Source organism: Oryzias melastigma, linkage group LG8 (assembly GCF_002922805.2).
Source record: "Oryzias melastigma strain HK-1 linkage group LG8, ASM292280v2, whole genome shotgun sequence".
NCBI lineage: Eukaryota > Metazoa > Chordata > Actinopteri > Beloniformes > Adrianichthyidae > Oryzias > Oryzias melastigma.
The window spans coordinates 21,996,069-22,018,438 of record NC_050519.1 but is presented as its reverse complement, the minus strand read 5'-3'; the positions used below and the strand labels follow the sequence as shown (position 1 = coordinate 22,018,438).

At 40.1% G+C, this 22,370-nt stretch overlaps 1 protein-coding gene across 1 annotated transcript in view; it reads left to right on the top strand.

Annotated features, from left to right (window-relative positions):
- gng13b (guanine nucleotide binding protein (G protein), gamma 13b) overlaps positions 1-20,519 on the top strand; it is a gene marked incomplete at its 5' end in the record, with an annotated part of 22,363 nt that extends 1,844 nt beyond the window's left edge. Inside the window, 2 exon segments of the mRNA XM_024272501.1 lie at positions 12,633-12,758; positions 14,543-20,519. Of these exon segments, the coding sequence (XP_024128269.1) occupies positions 12,661-12,758; positions 14,543-14,648 (204 nt within the window). The 3' untranslated portion in view covers positions 14,649-20,519.
- Positions 20,520-22,370: the final 1,851 nt, after the last annotated feature.

Genomic DNA, 22,370 nt, shown 5'->3' with positions numbered 1-22,370 from the left:
CAAAATCTATTTTTAATCCACCAACAGCAGTTTATTTTGGAGATTTATTTTGGTGGTGGGAGGGGGGGGGGTGTCTTTTACTGCAAAGAACAAGTTTGACTCTGAATTATTGTATTCTGTAATCAGCTTTATAAAGACCTACTGTAATGAAAATTGTGTTTTTGTTGCATTTTTTCTGATGATGAAGGACACGTATAAAGAGAAACAAGCTTTAAATTGCATTTCTGAGTATTTTATTATTCAAATTGTTGAAAATCAAGAGCAAAAAGAAAATGCTGCTTGAAAAAGATTGTATTTGTGACATGAAAATACGTCGGCGAAACAAAGAGACCCATGAACGTCTTTGTCTTCCTCATCTGAGCTGGAAACTGACAAACCCATTTTTGAACAAATGTCCAGCTGTGTCAACAGAGAGGCGGGGGACGCACATTTGATGGTTTACTAATGTAGCATTACGTCAGGCTTAAAGCGCGATTGTGGAGTCTTTGGTTTGTTTGCTTCAGAGAAGCGAAATTTACTATGAAGACGTTTCCTGAGTTGGCTAAGAGTCTACTGTAAACTGACAGGAGTTTGTTGACATCCACACAAGCCACAATCAAATTACATTTATTAAAACATTCAACACGGGCTGCCAACATGGTGGTGTTAGCATGATGGTGCTAGCATGGCGGTGTTAGCATGGTTTGTTAACATGGTGGTGCTAAAGGGTTGGTGCTAACATGGTGGTGTCAGCATGGTGGAGCTAGCATGGTGGTGCTAACATGGTGTTGTTAGCGTAGTGTTGCTAACATGGTGGTGTTAGCATTGTGTTGCTAACATGGTGGTGCTAGCATGGTGGTGTTAGCATGGTCGTGTTGGTGTGGTGGTGTTAGCATGATGGTGCTAACATGGTGGTGTTAGCATTGTGTTGTTAGCATGGAGGTCCTAGCGTGGTGTTGCTATCATGTTGGTGTTAGCATTGTGTTGCTAACATGGTGATGCTAACATGGTGTTGTTAGCATGGAGGTCCTAGCGTAGTGTTGCTAACATGGTGGTGTTAGCATTGTGTTGCTAACATGTTGGTGCTAGCATGGTGGTGTTAGCATGGTAGCGTTGGTGTGGTGGTGTTAGCATGATGGTGCTAACATGGTGGTGTTCGCATTGTGTTGTTAGCATGGAGGTCCTAGCGTGGTGTTGCTATCATGTTGGTGTAAGCATTGTGTTGCTAACATGGTGATGCTAGCATGGTGGTGTTAGCATGGTCATGTTAGTAAGGTGGTGATAGTATGGTGGTGCTAGCATGGTGGTGTTAGCATGGTTGTGTTAGCAAGGTGGTGATAGCATGGTGGTGTTAGCATGGTAGTGTTGGTGTGGTGGTAATAGCATGGTAGTGTTGGTGTGGTGGTGTTAGCATGGTAGTGTTGGTGTGATGGTGCTAACATGGTGGTGTTAGCATAGTGGTGTTAGCATGGTGGTGCTAGCAAAGTGGCACTAACATGATGGAGTTAGGATGGTGGTGTTAGCCCGGTGTTACTAGCATGGTGTTGTTAGCACGGCGGTACTAACATGGTGGAGTTAGCACCGTTAGCATGGTGTTAGAAAAATGGTGGCATAAGCATCAAGGTCCTACCATAGTGGTGTTAGCAAGGTGGTACTAGCATGGTGGTGTTAGCATGGTGTTAATAAAATGGTGGTATTAGCATCATGGGCCTACCATAGTGGTAATGTAGCCACGAGGGGGCCCAAGCCAGGGTCTCATTGTGCCGGTCCCAAGCCCGGATAAATACAGAGGGTTGTGTCAGGAAGGGCATCCGACGTAAAATATTGCCAAATCAAATATGCGAATCAGACCTACGAAATCCATACCGGATCGGTCGAGGCCCGGGTTAACAACGACCGCCATCGGTGCTGTTCACCGACAGGGTGCCGGTGGAAATTGGACTACTGTTGGTGGAAGAAGGAGAGGAGGAAGGCGGGTTCGTAGGGAGAGAGAGAAGAGGAAAGTCACTAGTGTTGGACTGAGAGTTGGGACTTTGAATGTTGGAACTATGACAGGAAAGGGTAGAGAGTTAGTGGACATGATGCAGAGGAGAAAGGTAGACATACTGTGTGTCCAGGAGACCAGGTGGAAAGGTAGCAAGGCTAGAAGTTTAGGAGCAGGGTTCAAGTTGTTCTATCATGGTGGAGATGGGAAGAGAAATGGAGTAGGAGTTATCCTAAAGGAGGAGTTTGTTAGGAGTGTTGTGGAGGTAAAAAGAGTGTCAGATAGAGTGATGAGTCTGAAGATAGAAATGGAGGGTGTCATGTTCAATGTTGTTAGTGGGTATGCCCCACAGGTAGGATGTGAGCTGGAAGAGAAGGAGAAGTTCTGGTTGGATCTTGATGAAGTGATGATGAGCATCCCTGGAAATGAGAGAGTTGTCATTGGTGCAGATTTCAATGGTCATGTTGGTGCAGGAAACCGAGGTGATGAGGAGGTGATGGGCAGGTTTGGTATCCAGGAGAGGAATGTAGAAGGACAGATGGTGGTTGATTTTGCAAAAAAGATGGAAATGGCGATAGTGAATACATTCTTTGAGAAGAGACAGGAACATAGAGTGACCTATAAGAGTGGAGGTAGAAGCACACAGATAGACTACATCTTGTGTAGACGGTGTAATCTGAAGGAGATCAGTGACTGTAAAGTAGTGGTTGGTGAGAGTGTTTCCAGACAGCACAGGATGGTGGTGTGTAGAATGACTCTGGTGGTGAAGAAGATGAAGAAAGAGAGGGCAAAGGCAGAGAAGAGGACAAACTGGTGGAAGCTGAAAAAAGAAGATTGTTGCATGACTTTTAAGAAACAGTTGAAACAGGCTCTGGGTGGTCAGGAGGTACTCCCAGATGACTGGATAACTACAGCTAATGTGATCAGGGAGACAGGTAGGAGTGTACTTGGTGTGTCATCAGGAAAGAGAGTTGATAAGGAGACTTGGTGGTGGAATGAGGAGGTGCAGGAGTGTATACGGAGTAAGAGACTAGCTAAGAAGAAGTGGGACACTGAGAGGACTGAGGAGAGTAGACAGGAGTACAGGGAGATGCAGCGTAAGGTGAAAGTAGAGGTGTCAAAGGCCAAACAAAGAGCTTATGATGACTTGTATGCTAGGTTGGGTAGTAAGGAGGGAGAGACTGACCTGTACAGACTAGCAAGGCAGAGAGATCGAGATGGGAAGGACATGCAGCAGGTTAGGGTGATCAAGGATAGGAATGGTAATGTGGTGACAGGTGTCAGTGGTGTAATGGAAAGATGGAAAGAATACTTTGAAGAGTTGATGAATGAAGAGAATGAGAGAGAACAAAGAGTAGAAGAGGTGACGGTTGTGGAGCAGGAAGTAAGAAAGATTAGTAAAGGTGAAGTGAGAGGGGCTTTGAAGAGGATGAAGAGTGGAAAGGCTCTTGGTCCTGATGATATACCTGTGGAGGTATGGAAGTGTCTAGGAGAGATGGCAGTGGAGTTTTTGACCGGGTTGTTCAACAGGATCTTAGGTGGTGAGAAGATGCCTGAGGAATGGAGGAGAAGTGTGATGGTGCCCATTTTTAAGAATAAGGGAGATGTGCAGAGTTGTGGTAACTACAGAGGAATAAAGCTGATGAGCCATACAATGAAGGTGTGGGAAAGAGTAGTGGAAGCCAGACTAAGAGCAGAAGTGAACATTTGTGAGCAGCAGTATGGTTTCATGCCAAGAAAGAGCACTACAGATGCAACATTTGCTTTGAGGATGTTGATAGAGAAGTACAGAGAAGGTCAGAGAGAGCTCCACTGTGTCTTTGTAGATCTGGAGAAAGCTTATGACAGAGTGCCCAGAGAGGAACTATGGTATTGTATGAGGAAGTCTGGAGTGACAGAGAAGTATGTCCGAGCAGTGCAGGACATGTATGAGGGCTGTAAGACAGTGGTGAGGTGTGCTGTAGGGGTGACAGAGGAGTTCAAGGTGGAGGTGGGATTACATCAGGGATCAGCTCTGAGCCCCTTCCTGTTTGCAATGGTGATGGACAGACTGACGGATGAGGTTAGACAGGAATCACCATGGACTATGATGTTTGCAGATGATATTGTGATTTGTAGTGAGAGCAGGGAACAGGTGGAGGTGGAGTTAGAGAGGTGGAGGTTTGCCCTGGAAAGGAGAGGAATGAAGGTTAGCCGCAGTAAGACAGAGTACATGTGTGTGAATGAGAGGAACCAGAGTGGAAGAGTGAGGTTACAGGGAGAAGAGATAAAGAAGGGGGAGGAGTTTAAGTATTTAGGGTCAACAGTACAGAGTAATGGAGAGTGTGGAAAAGAAGTGAAGAGGAGAGTGCAAGCAGGTTGGAATGGGTGGAGAAAAGTGTCAGGTGTGATGTGTGACAGAAGAGTTTCAGCACAAATGAAAGGAAAGGTGTACAAGACTGTGGTGAGACCAGCCATGTTGTTTGGACTAGAAACAGTGGGACTGAAGAAAAGACAGGAAGCAGAGCTGGAGGTAGCAGAGATGAAGATGCTGAGGTTCTCTTTGGGAGTGACCAGGATGGATAGGATCAGGAATGAATACATCAGAGGGACAGCACATGTTAGAGGTTTTGGAGATAAAGTCAGAGAGGCCAGACTGAGATGGTTTGGACATGTTCAGAGGAGAGACAGTGAATATATTGGTAGAAGGATGCTGAGTCTAGAGCTGCCAGGAAAGAGGTCTAGAGGAAGACCAAAGAGGAGGTTTATGGATGCAGTGAATGAAGACATGAAGGTGGCTGGTGTTAGAGTGGAGGATGCTGAAGACAGGCTTAGATGGAGGAAACTGATTCGCTGTGGCGACCCCTGAAGGGAAAAGCCGAAAGGAAAAGAAGAAGAGGCCTACCATAGTGGTGTTAGCATGGTGGTACTAGCATGGTGGTGTTAGCATGGTGTTAATAAAATGGTGGTATTAGCATCATGGGCCTAGCATAGTGGTGTTAGCATGGTGGTACTAGCATGGGGATGTTAGCATGGTGGTACTAGCATAGTGGTACTAGCATGATGGGGCCAGCATAGTGGAGTTGTACTAACATGGTGGTATAAGCAGGGCCATATTAGTACTCTTGCCTCACAGTTGGAAAGTTTGATTTAGATCTGTTGCGCACTCTGCAACTTTTTTTTTTTCACCGCAACTTTATTGCGTCTTTGACCAATCTACCGTGACAACAGTCATGGATGATGACGTAGTTTTGAGACTTTTTCCCTTGTGAGATCTTCCCGGGAGCAGTGCTCTTATTTATTATCTCTTTTAAACTGTCTCTAACTTTTTTTCTTTTCAAGACGCGCATAAATGCTCACTTTTCCACGTGCGCGGGCGTGCACATGGCAGGTTGGGGGTGCGCTGAGCATGGTTGCACACGGCGGGTTGGGGGTGCACTGAGCTGCAGCACAATATGAGAGAAAGACAGAGAGACTCTAGAAATTGATATAACAAAGGAAGATTTTAGTCTGCAAGAAAATAATTCTATATGGAATCTCCTCCACAACAAACCTTCAGACACCTGAGAGAACCTTCTCCAAAACAGAGCAGATCTTTACTGACAGAAGAAACCAGAACAGCCCCTTAAAGCCTTCTTCCTCTACCACATCCAGTGACCCACCGGTGATGCTTTTGGAATAAAGAGGAAGATCCTGTGGAGAACACGGAGATCTGAGGCTTAATCTGATTATACTGTTTTCTGGAAATATCATTTTATTCTAAAGTATGTGTTAATCAAAACATAAACATTTGTGTTATTGTGAGCAGAGAGGACCAAAAGTTAATTTTGTGTTTCAAACTTCTATTCAAGTTAAATGACAGTACAGCAACATTATTATTTTCCGAGTGCATGTGTCACAATAAAAAGAGTTAGAATATGAGATTGTGATTTTTTTTAATCATAATTAACATTTTTAGGTGCTTTTCAAAGTATATATACTAAAAAACATTACAACTTTTGTTGCAACTTTTCACAAAAGCTGCCACAACATTTGCCATTTTCGTCCGCAACAATCCTAAAAATCTGCCTTGAAATCCTGGAGGGTCTGAAAGGTGCTCTTTCCAGCATTAAAAATATACCTAAGGAATCGTGAATGCAGCAAAGCCTTGGGACTTGCGCGTTGGTGGGACTAGAGGTTCAGGGGGGGATTATTCTCATAGAACGGCTGATTTCGTCCAGATTTGATAAAAATCCAGCAGCAGTTTTGGTTTTTCTGCAGCACAGAGAGGATCAACGAGGACCAACTTCTCCTTTGGACCAAAGAATTAGGATATTTTATGAGCACTATTATCAGGTTTCAACCAAAGTTGACCAATTTGGTGGTGAATTTATGGATTTCTAGTGAAAAGGTCATTTGTTCCTTTAATTGGTGGGTTAAACACCCACTCCAATGAAAATAGTGTTTTTATCATGTTCTTGTGTGATTTTTCTGATGATTGAAGACAAAAAAAAGATAATTTAAATGGCATTTCTGAGTATTTCTTCATTGAAATTATTGGGAGTCAGGAGCAGATGATAAATTACTGTTGTAGTTTGTAGTTGTGACATACTGTAGGTGTTACAGTCGGTCACAAACTCTCTGCTCCGCTCCATTCTGATCATCCACTTGCAGACCAATAGATCCATGAACGTCTTTGTTTTCCTCGTCGGAGCTGGAATCTGGATCAGTGTACGGCTGGATGGCTCTACAACATTTTTTGTTGTACCAGACATGTTGATGTGAGGGGCGTATAAACAAAGGGGATGATGGGATATCAGGGGAGGCTTACTTCTGCACCACTACAACTCAGAAGTGAATTTCTAATGAACTGGTACTGCTCTGCAGAAACTATGTGCTATAAAATGACACAGGTTTGTTGATTTAGGCTAAAACGGCATAATCATAATAGAAAAATTACTGGGTTTAAATAAAAGATTAAAAGATGATCAGAGAGGGTCTTGAAGGAAGCCATGAGGAAGGATGGGACGGTTAGGCAGATGATTTGTGAACTTCTTCTTCTTTTGCTTTCGGCTTTTCCCTTCAGGGGTCGCCACAGCGAATCAGTTTCCTCCATCTAAGCCTGTCTTCAGCATCCTCCACTCTAACACCAGCCACTTTCATGTCTTCATTCACTGCATCCATAAACCTCCTCTTTGGTCTTCCTCTAGACCTCTTTCCTGGTAGCTCTAGACTCAGCATCCTTCTACCAATATGTCTCTCCTCTAAACATATCCAAACCATCTCAGTCTGGCCTCTCTGACTTTATCTCCAAAACCTCTAACATGTGCTGTCCCTCTGATGTATTCATTCCTGATCCTATCCATCCTGGTCACTCCCAAAGAGAACCTCAGCATCTTCGTCTCTGCTACCTCCAGCTCTGCTTCCTGTCTTTTCTTCAGTCCCACTGTTTCTAGTGGTGGCGCCCCTAAAGGGAACAGGTGGATATCAAAGTAGAAGTGTTTTACATGATGGTTTTTCATGTAATTTTCTGCACTTGTTTCCTGTTGTTCCATCGGTCCATAAACACGCCACCGTTCGTTTTTAAGAGCAGCTTGTTCTCAGACTGCAAGCGTGACCTTTGAACTATCACCATGAAGTGAAGTTGTGCATCATAGACAAGATAAATCCTTTTTTTGCACATTTATTCAGTCTTTTTACCACCAAACAGTCTTTTCTGAACAGTAGAGTCTGCGTTTTCTGACCAGAGGAGACTAAAGCAAAGCTCTGGAATATGAATTACCAGGGGACGGAGAGACGGAAGCAGGAAAAGGTGATTTCTTGCTCAGCAAAAAGACGGATGCAGCCTGCAACCTGATACGTTAGTGGAGAGGAGGCAGAGAGTGAAGGGAGGGAGGAGAAAGAGCGCCCCACCCCTCCGCCGTCGCCTCCTGCTGAAATCTGATCCCAGACAGGAAGTGGAAGTGGCTCCAGATGCTACACCTGCTTCACAGTCCCACCGTGGCGAACGCCCCTGCCGCAGCTGCTGCACGCGCCGCCGTCGCTTTGAATCCTGCAGCAGCAGCGTGGAAACGCCGTGTTTTTACCTGCACAGGCTCCCACAGGTGTGCTGACGGAGCAGGTGTGACCAGCATCTGCAGCTGAGGCTGAATGAAAAACCAAAGATTTACCTTCACACAGCAGTTTTTAGCAGCTTCACTCGACAAAGATGTATAAAGGTTAACAAGCAAGACGCGTGCGGAAAAGAGTTCATTATTTAATTGAATATAAAAACATTAAGCTTCAATTGACTCTATTCATAGTTTAACATTAATTAGTTTTTCCTTCGCTCAAGAGCTTCTAAATTCTCCTAAAATGTCGACTTCCTGTGATGGAGGTTTTCAAAGCTCGTTTTTTAATAAATGTTTCTCCATCTGCTAATGACGTCTTTCTTCAAGTTGCATCAGAACCGTCCTTCTGGGTCTAAACATTTTTATCTCCTCTCTAGCTCTAGTTTTTGATCATGAATGTTTCAGTTTCAGACGCTGTGCCTTTGCAAAAAAAAAAAAAAATCTGCAAATTCAAATGTTATGTGTCACATACATAGACATACTGAGCACATTATGGATGGAACTGCCCATTCAAGTACAAGGCTTAGAAACAAAAACAGTAAGTAAACGTAACTATGTATAAAAAAGACATTTCAATCAAATATGACGATATAACTTATTATAAAGTACCATGACACAAAGTGTCAGACAAAACCGGACGAGGTTGAAGTTAGAGTCTGATTTTTACTTCTATCTTCCTTTAACTTTTGAGGGTAAAGTTTCCTTTCCATTTGCAAACCATTTGCAGTTGTTTCAATCTTTATTTGTACTCTAGATTTCCTGTAGAAATCATAAAAATGTGATTTAAGTGGAAATCAAAGTGGAATCTACAAATCAGACACCAACTTCAACTTAATCTTTCTAAATATGTTTGTTTTTTTTCCTCGTGGGTTTCAGTTTGTTAGCTGGTGTAAGTACTTTAAGAAAGTAGAGGATGGGTTTTCTACAAGAGACCGAGCGAATGAATCCGATAGGGAGAGTCCAATGATTTTTCAAAATAAAATGAATCAGATTAGAAAAAACAGAAAAGGTGTAGGTCCGGTACCAAGTGTCACACACATGGGTTCTGGTCCGGGGGACCACTGCTGTAGAGTACCACAGTGTCTTATTTCTTATTGAGAAACATCTCAGGTAGAACCATTGACTGTAAATGACAACTGGACTGTGTTAGTGTGATGTCACCCATGGCTTACTTCCAGCTCCAACCAAATTAGGTCAAATTAAGTCAATTGATTTACCATTTTTTCAATCCATTTTTGTCAATCAATCTCCTACGTAGCGTTTTTCACTCAGACGTGCAGCTTGACAGCGTTACATAGATTGTGATCAGATCCTTGTTTTCATACTAATTCTAGACTTATTTTCTATGAAAGTTTGAACAGTGAGAATAAAAAATGAAAGAAAAGGGTAAAAATATTCATGTGTGTCTGAGAAAAGTGTAGAAAATGCAGTGAGGAATCCCGTCTGTCACTCCATGGGAAACATGGTTGAGCCGATGGGGTCAAAGCCCCGCCCCCGTGTAAAAAAGGATCAGCTCAGCAGCAAAATTTGAAAATCAGAATTAAAACTGAAAATAGAGCGAGGAATGAAAAATGAAAAAAGGAAAGTTGGAACAACAACCAAACATTTTTTTAATTGGTAACAGTTTTTTTATTTTTTTATTCAAATTTCAAATTTACATTTTTTTTTTAATTTTCTTTATTTCTTTTCATTCACTTTAAGCTGATCCTGATTTGACCCTATAAAAACGCTCGCAACTAGCGAGTGTTTTTTGGATCCTTCAAAATAAAAGTCGGGACCGCCTCATTTCCTATTGAGAAAAGGTTCCATTGTGATAAATATTGTTATCGTTTTATTGCCCTGCCCTACCAAACATGTCTGTAAAAAAAAAAAAGAGTAGATATCGAGTTCCTGTGAATCTAAAGCAAGCCCTCATCATTAGGTTCCTCCTCCGTGCCTGACAGTGCGAATGTTTCAGCTGGGTTTAGTTTTTTATCCTTGCATAGTACCGGCTTAAAAAGCTAAAAATCTGCATGTTAGCTTAAACATAAATATTTCACAGCTTCACTTCATTTCTATTTATTTTACACTTATTTGTGTTTATGTAGAACAAATATGGATTCATAAACTTAGAGCTTTTTTCTGCGTTTTTATTTGTTTTTCCATTGGAGCTAAAGCTTTGTGGTTAATTTGATCTATCATGGAGGGTTATGGCTTCTTCATCTGCTGTTTTTCGAGTTGAAATCAACAAGTCGGATGAAGGAGCCGGATGTGGTTGCTGAGCGAGCAGCGTTTGCCTCCCCCTCACAGGACGGGGTTGAAGTCCCTGCTGCCGTTCTATTTTTGGCGCCGGAGCCCCGAGGTGTTCTGTGGGAGAAGCTGAGAGCGAAGGCTGGACCGGTGGAGCGGGGGCAGCCAGCGCCACGGGCTTTGGTTCAGGTTCCTACCGAACCCAAAAAAGCGGGAGTCGCCCTGGCAGCACCGAGGTTTTCCATCATCTCTGTAGCAGACTGCGACGAGGGCCGTTTGTGTAACACATAGTGTTATTCAACGCTGGGTAAAAATACTGCAGCGCTTTGTGGGTCGGCTGCCTCAGCAGGATCGATTCTGCAGGCGGACTCCAGACCAGAACCGGGACTCTTCAATGATTCGCTCAGGAGGGGGACATGGGGGAGGAACCAAAGACATCTGCAGGGAGGAACGGGAAATAGAACAGAATGAGAGGGGAAGTGGATTTCCCGCCTTTATTATGATACAGACTATGGAGGGATTGTTGTGCCACCATAGTGCAAGCAAAAGGCACAGTTTTGAGATCAACATTTTCTAAGCTCCAACCACAATGTAAAGTGTTAAGTAAAAAATCATAATTTGCCAAAATAAAAATATTTAATATTTGTTTTCAAAAACTTTTTTGTGTTTTCAAACTTTTTATTTTAAAAAAATATTTTCGCATTGGCTGCACAAATGTTTTTAGATGCGTAGTGCCTCGTCTCACTTTTGCCCTATCTTTGATTTTGGGTTCAAACTTTTCTCTCAGCTTTAGTTCTAGTCCTAGTTCTAGTTACGCCCCTGGCAACTGGTGGAAAGAAGATTTAAGTCCAGTTGATTCAACTTCAAGACGACATCATTAGAATCCGCCCAGTTTCTCTGTGTTTTTCAGTCACATTAAAAACATAAAAATTCCTCCACAGAAAATGTTTGATGTCTAGAATACAAACTTCTGAATCCTGTTTACTGACGGGAAGCGGATCATTAAAAACATTTGTGTGAAGGACGTTTATGGAGTCGTGAGAAAACGTAAATGTGGGGGAAGTTTCTAAAGGAGTTCTCTGAAAAAAACAAACCTTTTATGACTAAAGTGACCGCGGCAAAAAGCAAACAAGGATGTTATATTTTGGGATTCCCTTTAGAAGTAACCTGAATGCCACAGGACGCTGGTTTCTCCCTCTGACCTGCTTAGAGCGCTCCTGTTGCCCGAGGTTGAAACCTGAAAGTCGCTCTAACGATCTCAGTTACCATGGTGACAGATTAAACACGGCTATCTTGTAATGTGAAGATCATCTGTGGCCCTCCTGGACGGACTTGATGATCACAACTGAAAAAAAAATCTTAATAAAGCGTGTAAAGGAGACACTTAAACACATATAATACATATTTAAAAGATAAAAAGTTTCCTGTGAAATATTTGTTTTATTTGTGCCATCATCTTTTGACTTATTTTAAAATTATTATTTCTAGAGGTCTTTAGATTATGATGATGCCAGTTTGTACATTTTTTAATTTTGACTGTTTTTAGTTCCATTTTAAGATTAGATTTTAATCTGATTTTAGTTTTTCATCTAAGTTTTTCTCCTAGTTTTTAATCTGGACTCAGTTTTTTCTCTCAGTTTTTAGCCTAAAATTTGTCTTAGTTTTTAAATCTGGATTGTATTAAATGCCGTTTTAATCTGATCTTTTCATCCGGACATAGTTTTTGTTTTAGTTTTTCATCTGGATTCTGTTTTTTAATCCTAGTTTTTACTATAGTTTTTGATTTGATTTGGGGTTTTTTAGCCTAAAATTTATCTTACTTTATAAATCTTGATTGTATTTATTTAGTGTCGTTTTAATCTCAGTTTTCCATCTGGACTTTTTTTATTTATTTTTTTTAGCTAAAATTTTCACTTAAAATGAATTTTTTCTAATCTGAATTTAGTATTCAAAATGTTTCCCTTGGAGAGAGTCCAGATGAACTCTTCAAAAAGTTTTAGTTTTGTGGTTACTCTCAGAGTTTTCTCTGTACAGGTGGAAACGCAGAAACTTTTCTGCTGTTATTAATCTCTGTGAGTTTTATGAGGAAACAAAGGGGGGAAGTATTAAATTAACGTAATGCTAAGACCAAAAACAATTACATCTGGCATTTTTATTTCACTTCTACAGAGCTAAAAAAAAATCCAACCAGAAACTGACTGTGTCAGCATTTGATTATTCTGTAATAATTTGATAGTTTTTGTTCCCCTGTAGGTGGAAAAGCTGAACAGCAAATATAAACCAGACGTTTCTTTCGGGGATTTTCTGCAGATCAGCGTTGTCTGTTATTTAAAAGTGGGCTGTATTAATAGAAGTCCTCTGTCTGTGCACAGGTAGAACAGCCCACATCAAACTGCAGCCATGGACGAGATGGACCTGCCCCAGATGAAGAAGGAGGTGGAGAGCCTGAAATACCAGCTGGCCTTCAAACGGGAGAAGTCCTCTAAAACTGTAACCGAGTGAGTCAAGTAAAGTTTTAACAAAACCCACAGGGCTACAACAACAAGCCAGGAAACAAAACAAGGCGACGCTGAGGGCTGCAGCAGGATATACAGAAGTACTGAAGTGCAGGCAGCTGTGACTGCTCAGCAGGATCCACAGGAGAATGGGCGGAGTCACAGCCGCCTGCACAGAAACAAAAGAAAAAAGTAACTTATGAGGCAGAACATGACACAATCACTGAAAATGATTGTGGAACATCCTAAAGGGTAACCAAACAGGGATGTTGGAGGCTGACTCCACCCACAACCGAAATGTGAAAATCCAGAGGGGAGGGGAGGGGGGGCAGGACTGTTATCATTACTGGAGCTGCAGATCATGATGTGGAACTATTGATATATCAATGCGTGGGGCGTAATTGGTTTCACCAATCACAAAATGCAGCCGTAATGCAGCCGTAATACCTTGTTTCAACCTATAGGGGGCAACCTATAAGCGTTTATTTTAATTTGTCAAAAATTGGTTAATGACTGCAGACAGCACTTTTAAAACCCCGTTTTTAGAGGTCAACAGCCAAAAAAAGTGAATTTAAGGTTTGGTTACCCCCGCGGGGTCTTAAAAAGTCTTAATAGCCTTGAATTTGAACATTTGGAAATAAGACCTTAAAAAGCATTAAAAAATCTTAAATTTTGATATCTTGGTCTTAAAAATGTAACAGTTTAAAACTTTTTCTGTATAACTTTTCTGGTCTAAAGTTCTTTTTTTTTTTTTTTAACTATGATTATGTAAGTAAAGCTCCGTTATCAACATCATGCTGGATGCCAGTGGGACATGACAAGGACTTTGTTTTTTTTTGTCCATGGGCTGGGAATTTGGCCAAGAAATGAGTCTTCATTTTTCATATGCAAGGTCTTAAAAAGGTTTTAAAAGGTTTTAAATTTAGCTTGAAGAATCATGTAGGAGGGCTGCACGGTGGCTCAGTGGTTAGCGCTCTTGCCTCACAGCGAGAAGGCCCCAGTTTGAATCCCGGCTGGGGGATTTGGGACCTTTCTGTGTGGAGTTTGCATGTTCTCCCCGTGCATGCGTGGGTTTTCACCGGGGACTCCGGCTTCCTCCCACCGTCCAAAAACATGCTTCATAGGTTAATTGGTGACTCTACATTGTCCCTAGGTGTGAATGTGAGAGTTTATGTGTGTGTGATTGAGGCCCTGTGACAGACTGGCAACCTGTCCAGGGTGTACCCCGCCTTCGCCCATCAGCAGCCGGGATAGGCTCCGGCACCCCAAAAAGGTGTCTGAACGATGGACAGTTTCGGTTGTACTTCGGTATCTCTCTGACCCAGTTTGATGACTCTCTGTCCAACATTAGTTTGAGAGGGTAAAAATAAAAAACAAGAACAGAGCACGTGTGTCAACGTAAAAAAACTGGGGGTCCTTAACCAAACGTCAATATATGACGACTTGGGAGTGAGAATGTGTTGCAGGTTCAGTTCCCGCCTTGCCTGACCATGTGTGAAATTGTCCTGTGGCAAGACACTGAACCCCACACTTCTCTTGGTAGTTATAGTTTGGCGCCAATGTTCACCAATGGAGTCGCCATCAGTGTGTGAATGTGTGTGTGCATGGGTAAATCGGACTGTGACCGTGAAGCGCTTTGGATCTTCTAAGAAAGTAGTAAAGTGTTGTATAAGAATACATGTTTTACCATGTTACCATTGTGGCTAACTCTTAAAATGCTAAACCATTGAGCTTGTGCAAAGTCTAGAAGTCTTACAAACGTCTGTCATTCTTTTCTGTCCTTCAAGTTTGGTGAAGTGGATAGAGGATGGTGTTCCAGAGGATCCGTTCCTGAACCCAGAGCTAATGAAGAACAACCCGTGGGTGGAGAAAGGGAAATGCGTCATCCTTTGAGGAAAAAGTTATCCTCCGACTCCAATCTTCCCATCCTCGACCAACAGCGTCAACACACCGTATCTATTTATATCTTTGACCCCTGGATCTCTCCCTCCTGACCTGTGAGGACACTGGCAGGACAATGCCTTCCAACCTCTCACCATGAATGTACTTCAGCAGAACCCCCCCGACCTCTCTCCTACACAGCAAGGGCATGGAAACACACTCTCACATTTATCACTTGGACTTTCTCATCTCCACGTTCATGCAGGTTGACTGCAGCCACGGCGGTTGGTAGTTACCTTCACAGGAGAGCAGGGTCAGCGTTTAAAGCTCATCTATAGCAACACCTGCTGGTTTTCATGCAGTTTTTATCTGTGCAGATTTGAATTATTCTATTCTAATAATGCTTGATGATTATTAAGAATCCCGTCATCTCTTGAAAGCTGTCAGCACAACACGTTCTCACTCCTATGTCGTCACTTATTGACGTTTGGTTAAGGATCCCTCCGCATCACGGTTTGATGTTTTGCGTGTCCCCAACTCGTCATTTTTCGACGTACTGGCTGTTCCCATCAAATCACGGGTCCCCAAACTCCGGGCCACGAAACAGAACCTGTCCAGTACCGAGACGTGTAGCACACCGAAACCCAAACCTGGTACCGAAATTGGACCAAATGCGGTACAGAACCCAAACTGGGGCCAGATGTGGTACCAGGTGCGTTATCTGGTGCGTTATCAGGTGTGTTACCGGGGGCGAACCGGCCCCCGGGACGCATCCAGTACCGGTACCCTAACCCAGTACTGGTACCTTAACCTTAAACCGGTATTGGTTCGCATCCGGTATTGTGTCCGTAAATGCATCTGGTACTGCATCTGTTACTGCATCCAGTACTGCATCTGGTACCACATCTGGTACTGCATCCGGTACTGGATCTGGTACCGCATCCGGTACTGCATCTGGTACTGCATCCGGTACTGCATCTGGTACTGCATCCTGTACTGATAACACATCTGGTACCGCATCCGGTACTTCATCTGTTACTGCACCCTGTGCTGTATCTGGTACCGCATCCTGTACTTCATCTGGAATGCAACTGGTACTGTATCCAGTACTTCATCAGGTACTGAATCCTGTACTTCATCAGGTACTGCATCCAGTGCTGCATTCGGTACCGCACTCGATACTGCATCTTATATCACGTTCGGTAACACATCCCGTTACGCATCCGGTACCCCGTCCGGTACCACATCCCGAGGGTTGCAGACTCTTGATTTTACAAACAGCCAGAACATCAAAAAATGACGAGTTGGGGACACCCAAAGCGCTGGACACGTAGGGGTCCTTAACCAAACGTTCATATGTGGCGACTTGGAGATAAGAATGTGTGTGTGAGTGAAATTTATATCACTTTGATTCCTAAAGATCATCAGAACAGGTTTTTCTCTACCATGTTTCATGGTACAGATGGAAATTTAGATTTCATGTTTTTGAAGATACAAATCCTAAACAAATTGTTTTGTTTTGTTGCTTTCATACTGGTAATACACGTACACTATTCTGCCAAAAGTATTCTCTTCCACCACTCTGCATTCCTATGAGCTGGAGTGACATTGCATTCTAATCCATGGGGTATCAAATAATAGGCTCACTGTTCTGTGTTCCAATGAGATTCCTTCATACCTGAGTGGCTCCTCCACGTCTTTTTGACTCTGCATTGGTGGACAGTCATGATGCAATAGGAAGGATCGTTCTGAAAGAGAACGATCCTACCATGGCTAGAACATTAAACTCTCCAACATATCTTCATGTGTTGGAGAGTTTCTGTCTAAGGGAGCAAAGGATGAACATCCCACACCATCATATCCCCTCCTCCACATTTCATATTTGGCACAATGCGATCAAAAAGGAAGCGTCCTATGGCAGCACGCTTTATTGACTGCATCCAACACCATCCATTTTCTAAACCCGTTATATCTCTTGGTGTTGCTGCAGCCTGTCCCCATGTTGGATGAAGTCAAGGTACACCCTAGGAACACTTTAGAGTTACCAATCAACCTACGAACTCCACAGAAAGACTGATTCATGCGTCCTGCTGCTTCTTATTTGTTGTAATTCCACCGACAGATGACTGGAATATATGTGACCGTGGTCATTTCATGGTTAGAGTTTACGCTAACATGGTAGCACACTGTAATTCACTGATTTCCTGAGTTCAGTCCATTCTTTCATAGAAGTGACTGAAACACCTGAATATCATATGGGATGGTTAAGTGAATACTTTTGGCATTACAGTGTAGTTGTACATACAACTTTCCAGAAAGCTTTTTGACAAAATAAGAACCTGGACGCAATGATGGCTGTGAAACAATAATACTTTTTTTTCATGATAAATTAATTTTTTACATTGGGAGAAGCATGTTTTTTTTCCCCAACATTTATTTGCACTCATTAACTGACTCCTGTTTTAAGGTTTTTGAAAAATAATTACGACTCAAATGTAAATTATTGATTGTTTTTTGCCCTTTCCACAATCAAAGATGTCGCAGCCTGTGACTCTGCCCCTCCCACACACTGTTATTCACACACGTCTGCAGATGTATTTACAGTTGTGAAGGTGACCAAGGTTCATTTATCAGCTGTATTGGTTTATTTGATCGACAGCTAACCCTAAACAACATATATTGGAAAACTTCAAAGCACACTTTGTGAGTTATTACAGAAACATATTTGATAAAAAACTTTTACAGTCAACCGATCTCTGCATGTTGTCCTGAAATATTTCTTTACAAATTGACTCCTTTTATTCCATGATTTGTTGAAAGGAGATTTAAGAGCAGATTTCCGTCCTTATATCTGAAGCACAGACCCTCACCTGATATCTACTTCCCTGACTGTAATCACCTTAAAAACACTAAAAAATACATTCATCTTTTAACCTGTTTTCTTCACATGTACTTTTTTGCTGTCGCTTGTAAAAATCAAAACTTAACCTTTGTGGCATTAAGTTAGCTGTTAATTTCACACCAGCCCTGTTGTGCTGCCAGAGGACAAGCGAAAGCAGGCCTCTGGAAAAGGTTTGAAGTTTCTACGACAAGCATGCAGACACGGAAACCGACCACGGCGACTCAAGCACACACTGTCTCTGAACATGTACAGACATACCCTTGTAACTTATTAACTTATTTATTTATTTATTACGGATGGGAACTTTCCCTCCCTTAAGTTTCCTGTTTTTGCACTCCTTTTATTCTGGCGCCCAACTTAAAAATAAAAAATAAAATAAAAATCAATGAAAATAGACAATATTATCCCTCCAGACTTTTGCTACATCACCATCTGATACTGCCTTGTACACAGTTTCCTTAAAGTGAGAATGTAAATACGTGGCATGAGGTGCAAACATCGCTGACCTCAGAGCTGCCCCGTGTGCACGTGACGGCAACGGTCTGTTTATGTGGGCTTATTTTAGAAAAACTTGACTCCTTAAGGGGCTGTGAAGCATCCATGCAGCTGCACGTCACACGGGGCAGCCCAGCACATCGACTAAACACACAGCTTTTTTAAATCTTCATGAAGGAGGAGTTGCAGGAACGTGAGGCTTTCTGAGGGACCAGGGACAGCAGATCCTCCAGTCCTCTCTGTGCTGTGTTGAATTTTACCATCCAAACATTTACAAAACTTAAATTATAGACTTTTTTTTTATCAGTCTAAGCTTCTCAGAATGCCCTTAAACAAAGCTAAAATAGCAGACAATAAAATGATCTGAAGACAAACTAAGTTTAAAGTTAATCAAGCTAAATAAATAAAGTTAAATAATAAAAATAACTACTGAAACCCAGCAATGATAATTAAAGATTATCAGGTTTATTAGCCTACCGCCTCTTCCACAGTGTACATTTATGAGAAAGCCAAACAACTCTTAATTTTTTTTAATAAAATAACTTTCTGGAACATATTTTAGGCTGTGGAAGTACCTTTTAGCCACACATTTTAACTATTTTCTTCAAACTATAGCTTTCACAGTGTTAGCATACACGCTAATAATGCTAGCTTCTCCAATTGTTACTTTTCTAGCAAAAAAGTCATGTTAAATGTGCTGTTAGCTAATAAAGCAAATGACAGAGCAAAACTATTTCAACAGTTTTGTTCAAACTATAGCTTTCATGGTGTTAGCATACACGCTAATAATGCTAGCTTCTACAACTTTTCCATTTCCAGCGAAAAAGCCATTTTAAATGTGCTGTAGCCACCAGAGCAAATGACAGGGCAAAACTACACTGTTGACTGAACTGTAAGAGAGACTAGTGCGTAATAATGGCTTATTTATCCGTTTTAAATTAGGTCTGATTAGAATATTTACTATGTAGCTACTGAAGCTATCTTGGTGGGTTCCTAAAAGTCTAAAATTTAGGATTTATTACACATCAACATAGCCTGAATTTGTATGGAAGTAAATTAATATAATTAGGGTTTTTCTTAGTTTAAATGATGTTTGTTGTAATTTTTTTTATTTCTGTAATTTGGACATAACATTTGTTACCAGGAGTTTACTTTGAAGCAGAATTTTTTAATTTTCTGTTAAACTTTCTTCTTTAATGCCACTTGGATTAACATTTTTTTAGTTAAAATGTTAAAAGGTCAACATAAACCAAAAATGCTTTAATATCTTGAAACATATTGTGGTTACTCCTGGTTGGGACACATTTTCTCACCCTAGCCTTATCAAAAATAAGCATACTTCAAGTACTGTAGATGTTTTAAAGTATACTTTAGCATGAAAAGCATATTTCCCCAAGTGTACCAAGTACAATTAAATAGTATATTTGCAGTTTACTAACAAGTATACTTCTTGGGACTGAATTGGCCCACTTTTAGTTTATAAAAAGTATAGAAGTATACTTAAAGTAACATGGCAAACTCTAAGTTTATCAAAGTCCACTTTTAAGTATATCTAATTTAGCTTTTAAGGTTTTCTTTTAGTTTACAAGTGATACACTTCTACTGATTAGTGTATAAAAATAGATTTTTTAATATAGGCCTACTGGAAATATCCCAAGAATACATCTACTCCACTTTTAATACTGTGTACGAAAATATTTTAGTACAGTAACACTTATAGGCGAAATATATTTATATTTCTTATTATCTAAAAAGCAGACTAAAAGTATACTCTCTTAATTTTAGTTTTTAAAACGTATACTTAAAAAAACTTGAGTGTACTTATTTTTGGGAAGGGTCATCTCCAGACTTTCTTACTCATTCTTTGATTTGCTTTTTTTCTTAGTATACATTTTAGTTTTTGTAATAGTTTTTCAAAGTTTAAATCTTGAAAGGAAATGTTACAAGAAACCTGTTGCAACGCAATGTTAAAATTTTAACTTTTAATAATTCTTTTAAAGTCAATTTTATTTAAACCACAACCTGATACATAAAAAGTTGAATTAAATTATTATGTGAAATATGCAACACTTAGGAGTTAAATATATGTCATTTATTTTCCTGAATCATTTCTTAAACATTTGTCTTGAATTTTAAATAGAACAGGAAAGATCATCTAAAAAAACAATCCAAACTCATCCTAACAGTGCATGAGAGGACTGGCAGGTCTGTCGTTCCCTCGTCTGTTTTCCAGCTACTGTAACTTGTTTGATTTATATCATTTCAACATGGGTATGTATGTATGTTTTGCCAGTATAATGACCGCATAGGTTCTTGTCTAGATATTTAGCAAAAAATATTCCTTGTATGTGTGCTTTGGAAAAAAAAATATGCATTAGATCAAAAGTCCTAATATAAAGACAACAAGCAATAAGTTATAGATGTTTTTTTATGGAATGTTTTACATTTACTGTACCTTACTGAATAAAGTAGACGATTTTTAGACAGCTTCAGTGTCTTGGACGTTCTTTCTGCAAAACGCGGTGAAACTAGTGGGTTTAATGTTCTTGTTTGAGAATTCTTGGAGCTCCAGTTTTGTTGGCTAACGCGGTTCATTTGTTTCGTGTTTTTCTTAGTCACTGTCCCGCCTGCAGGGAACAAACATCCTCGGTGCCTCTAATTTGGGAGGAAAATGTTAAAACAGCATTTTTGTTGTTGTGTTTACAACAGCGGGGGGCCGTAATGCAACAGTCACCTCTTCTTAATAGGCGGTCTGCAGCCTATTCTGCCACGAGCCATGAGGCATCGACCGTCTCTCAGCGTCCACATCGCTCTGCCGTGCTTCCACGTTTGTGAGTTCTGTGCCTGCAGGTTTGTCCGGATGAAAAGAAAATGTTTCCAAGACTGTTATGGGTGAGTTAGGGAGCGCAAACGTGACTGACAGTCAGACTTTGGGTCTGCGCTTAATGTTCAAATCATTACTGCTGTTTTTGAGCTGCGTCTAAATGAGTCCGCAATCGTAGTGCGGATAGTTTCTCAGTTCATGTGGCACTGAACATTCAAAAATAAGAAACTTTGACTCAAATGAGAACCCCAAAAGATTCTTCTGGGCGTTCAAATAAAATTACAATGGAGTATTAGGACCAGTTTAAGAAACTGTTTTTTTATTATTACAGCTTTAAAGACATAAATTTAGGAGAGGAAAAAAGTCAGAAATCATGAAAACAAAATTATATATTTACACTGTAAAAAGTGAAACGTGAAACGATCAATAAAAAAAAAGTTCTGTAATTTGTTACCATTAAAAATATTCGTTTTTATCTCATTTTTATCTAATTTAGGTGACTCAAAATTTAAATTTGATAAAAACTAATAATTTTAAATGTAATAACAGAATTTGTATTAATTGATTGTTTCACTTTTTTCAGTGTCAACTTTAAAGGTTGTAGCAAAATGTATGACTTTTTTCTTGTAATTGTATAGTACTTGTTTTAAAGTTGTAAATCTTTTACTTTTTTCTAAAAAATGTATAACATAAAACTCGGAAATTTACGATTAAAAAAGTCATAACTGTTAAATTACGAGAATAGTCGTATATTTAGGACCTTAAAAGTCATAGCTAAATTTATGACTTTTTTCCTTGAATATTTATGTGTTTTAAAGGTGTAAATTTATGACTTATTTCTAATAAATTTAGAACATAAAACTCGTCAATTTATGAGAAAAAAGTCCTAACTGTTACATTACGAGAATCGTCGTATATTTACGACTTTAAAAGTCATAGCTAAACTTGTGATTTATTTTCTGTAATATTTAATCTTTTTAAAGTAGTAAATTTGGCACTTTTTTTCTTGTAAATGTTCTCGTTTTAAAGTTGTAAATATATATATATTTTTTAATTCATCTATAACATTAAAGCTCATAAATTTATGAGACAAAAGTCACTGCTGTTAAATTATGAGAATGGTTGTATAGTTATGACTTTAAAAATCATAGCTAAATTTGTTACCTTTTTCTTGTATAATTATATGTTTTAAAGTTGTAAATGTATGCATTTTCTGTCATAAATTTACAACATGAAAACATGTAAATTTATGAGAAAAAATGTCCTGACTAAATCAGTAGAATAGTCGTATATTTACAACTTCAAAAGTCATGGCTAAACATGTTTTTTTCTTGTATATCTACGTGTTTTAAAGTTGTAAATTTATGACTTTTTTCTGATAAATTTTCAACATTAAAACATGTAAATTTACTGTAAAATTATAAGAATAGTCGTATATTAACGACTTAGTTGCAATATTTGTTATATTACTTTTTAAGAGTCATAATATTACTTTTTTGCGGTCCTAATCTCA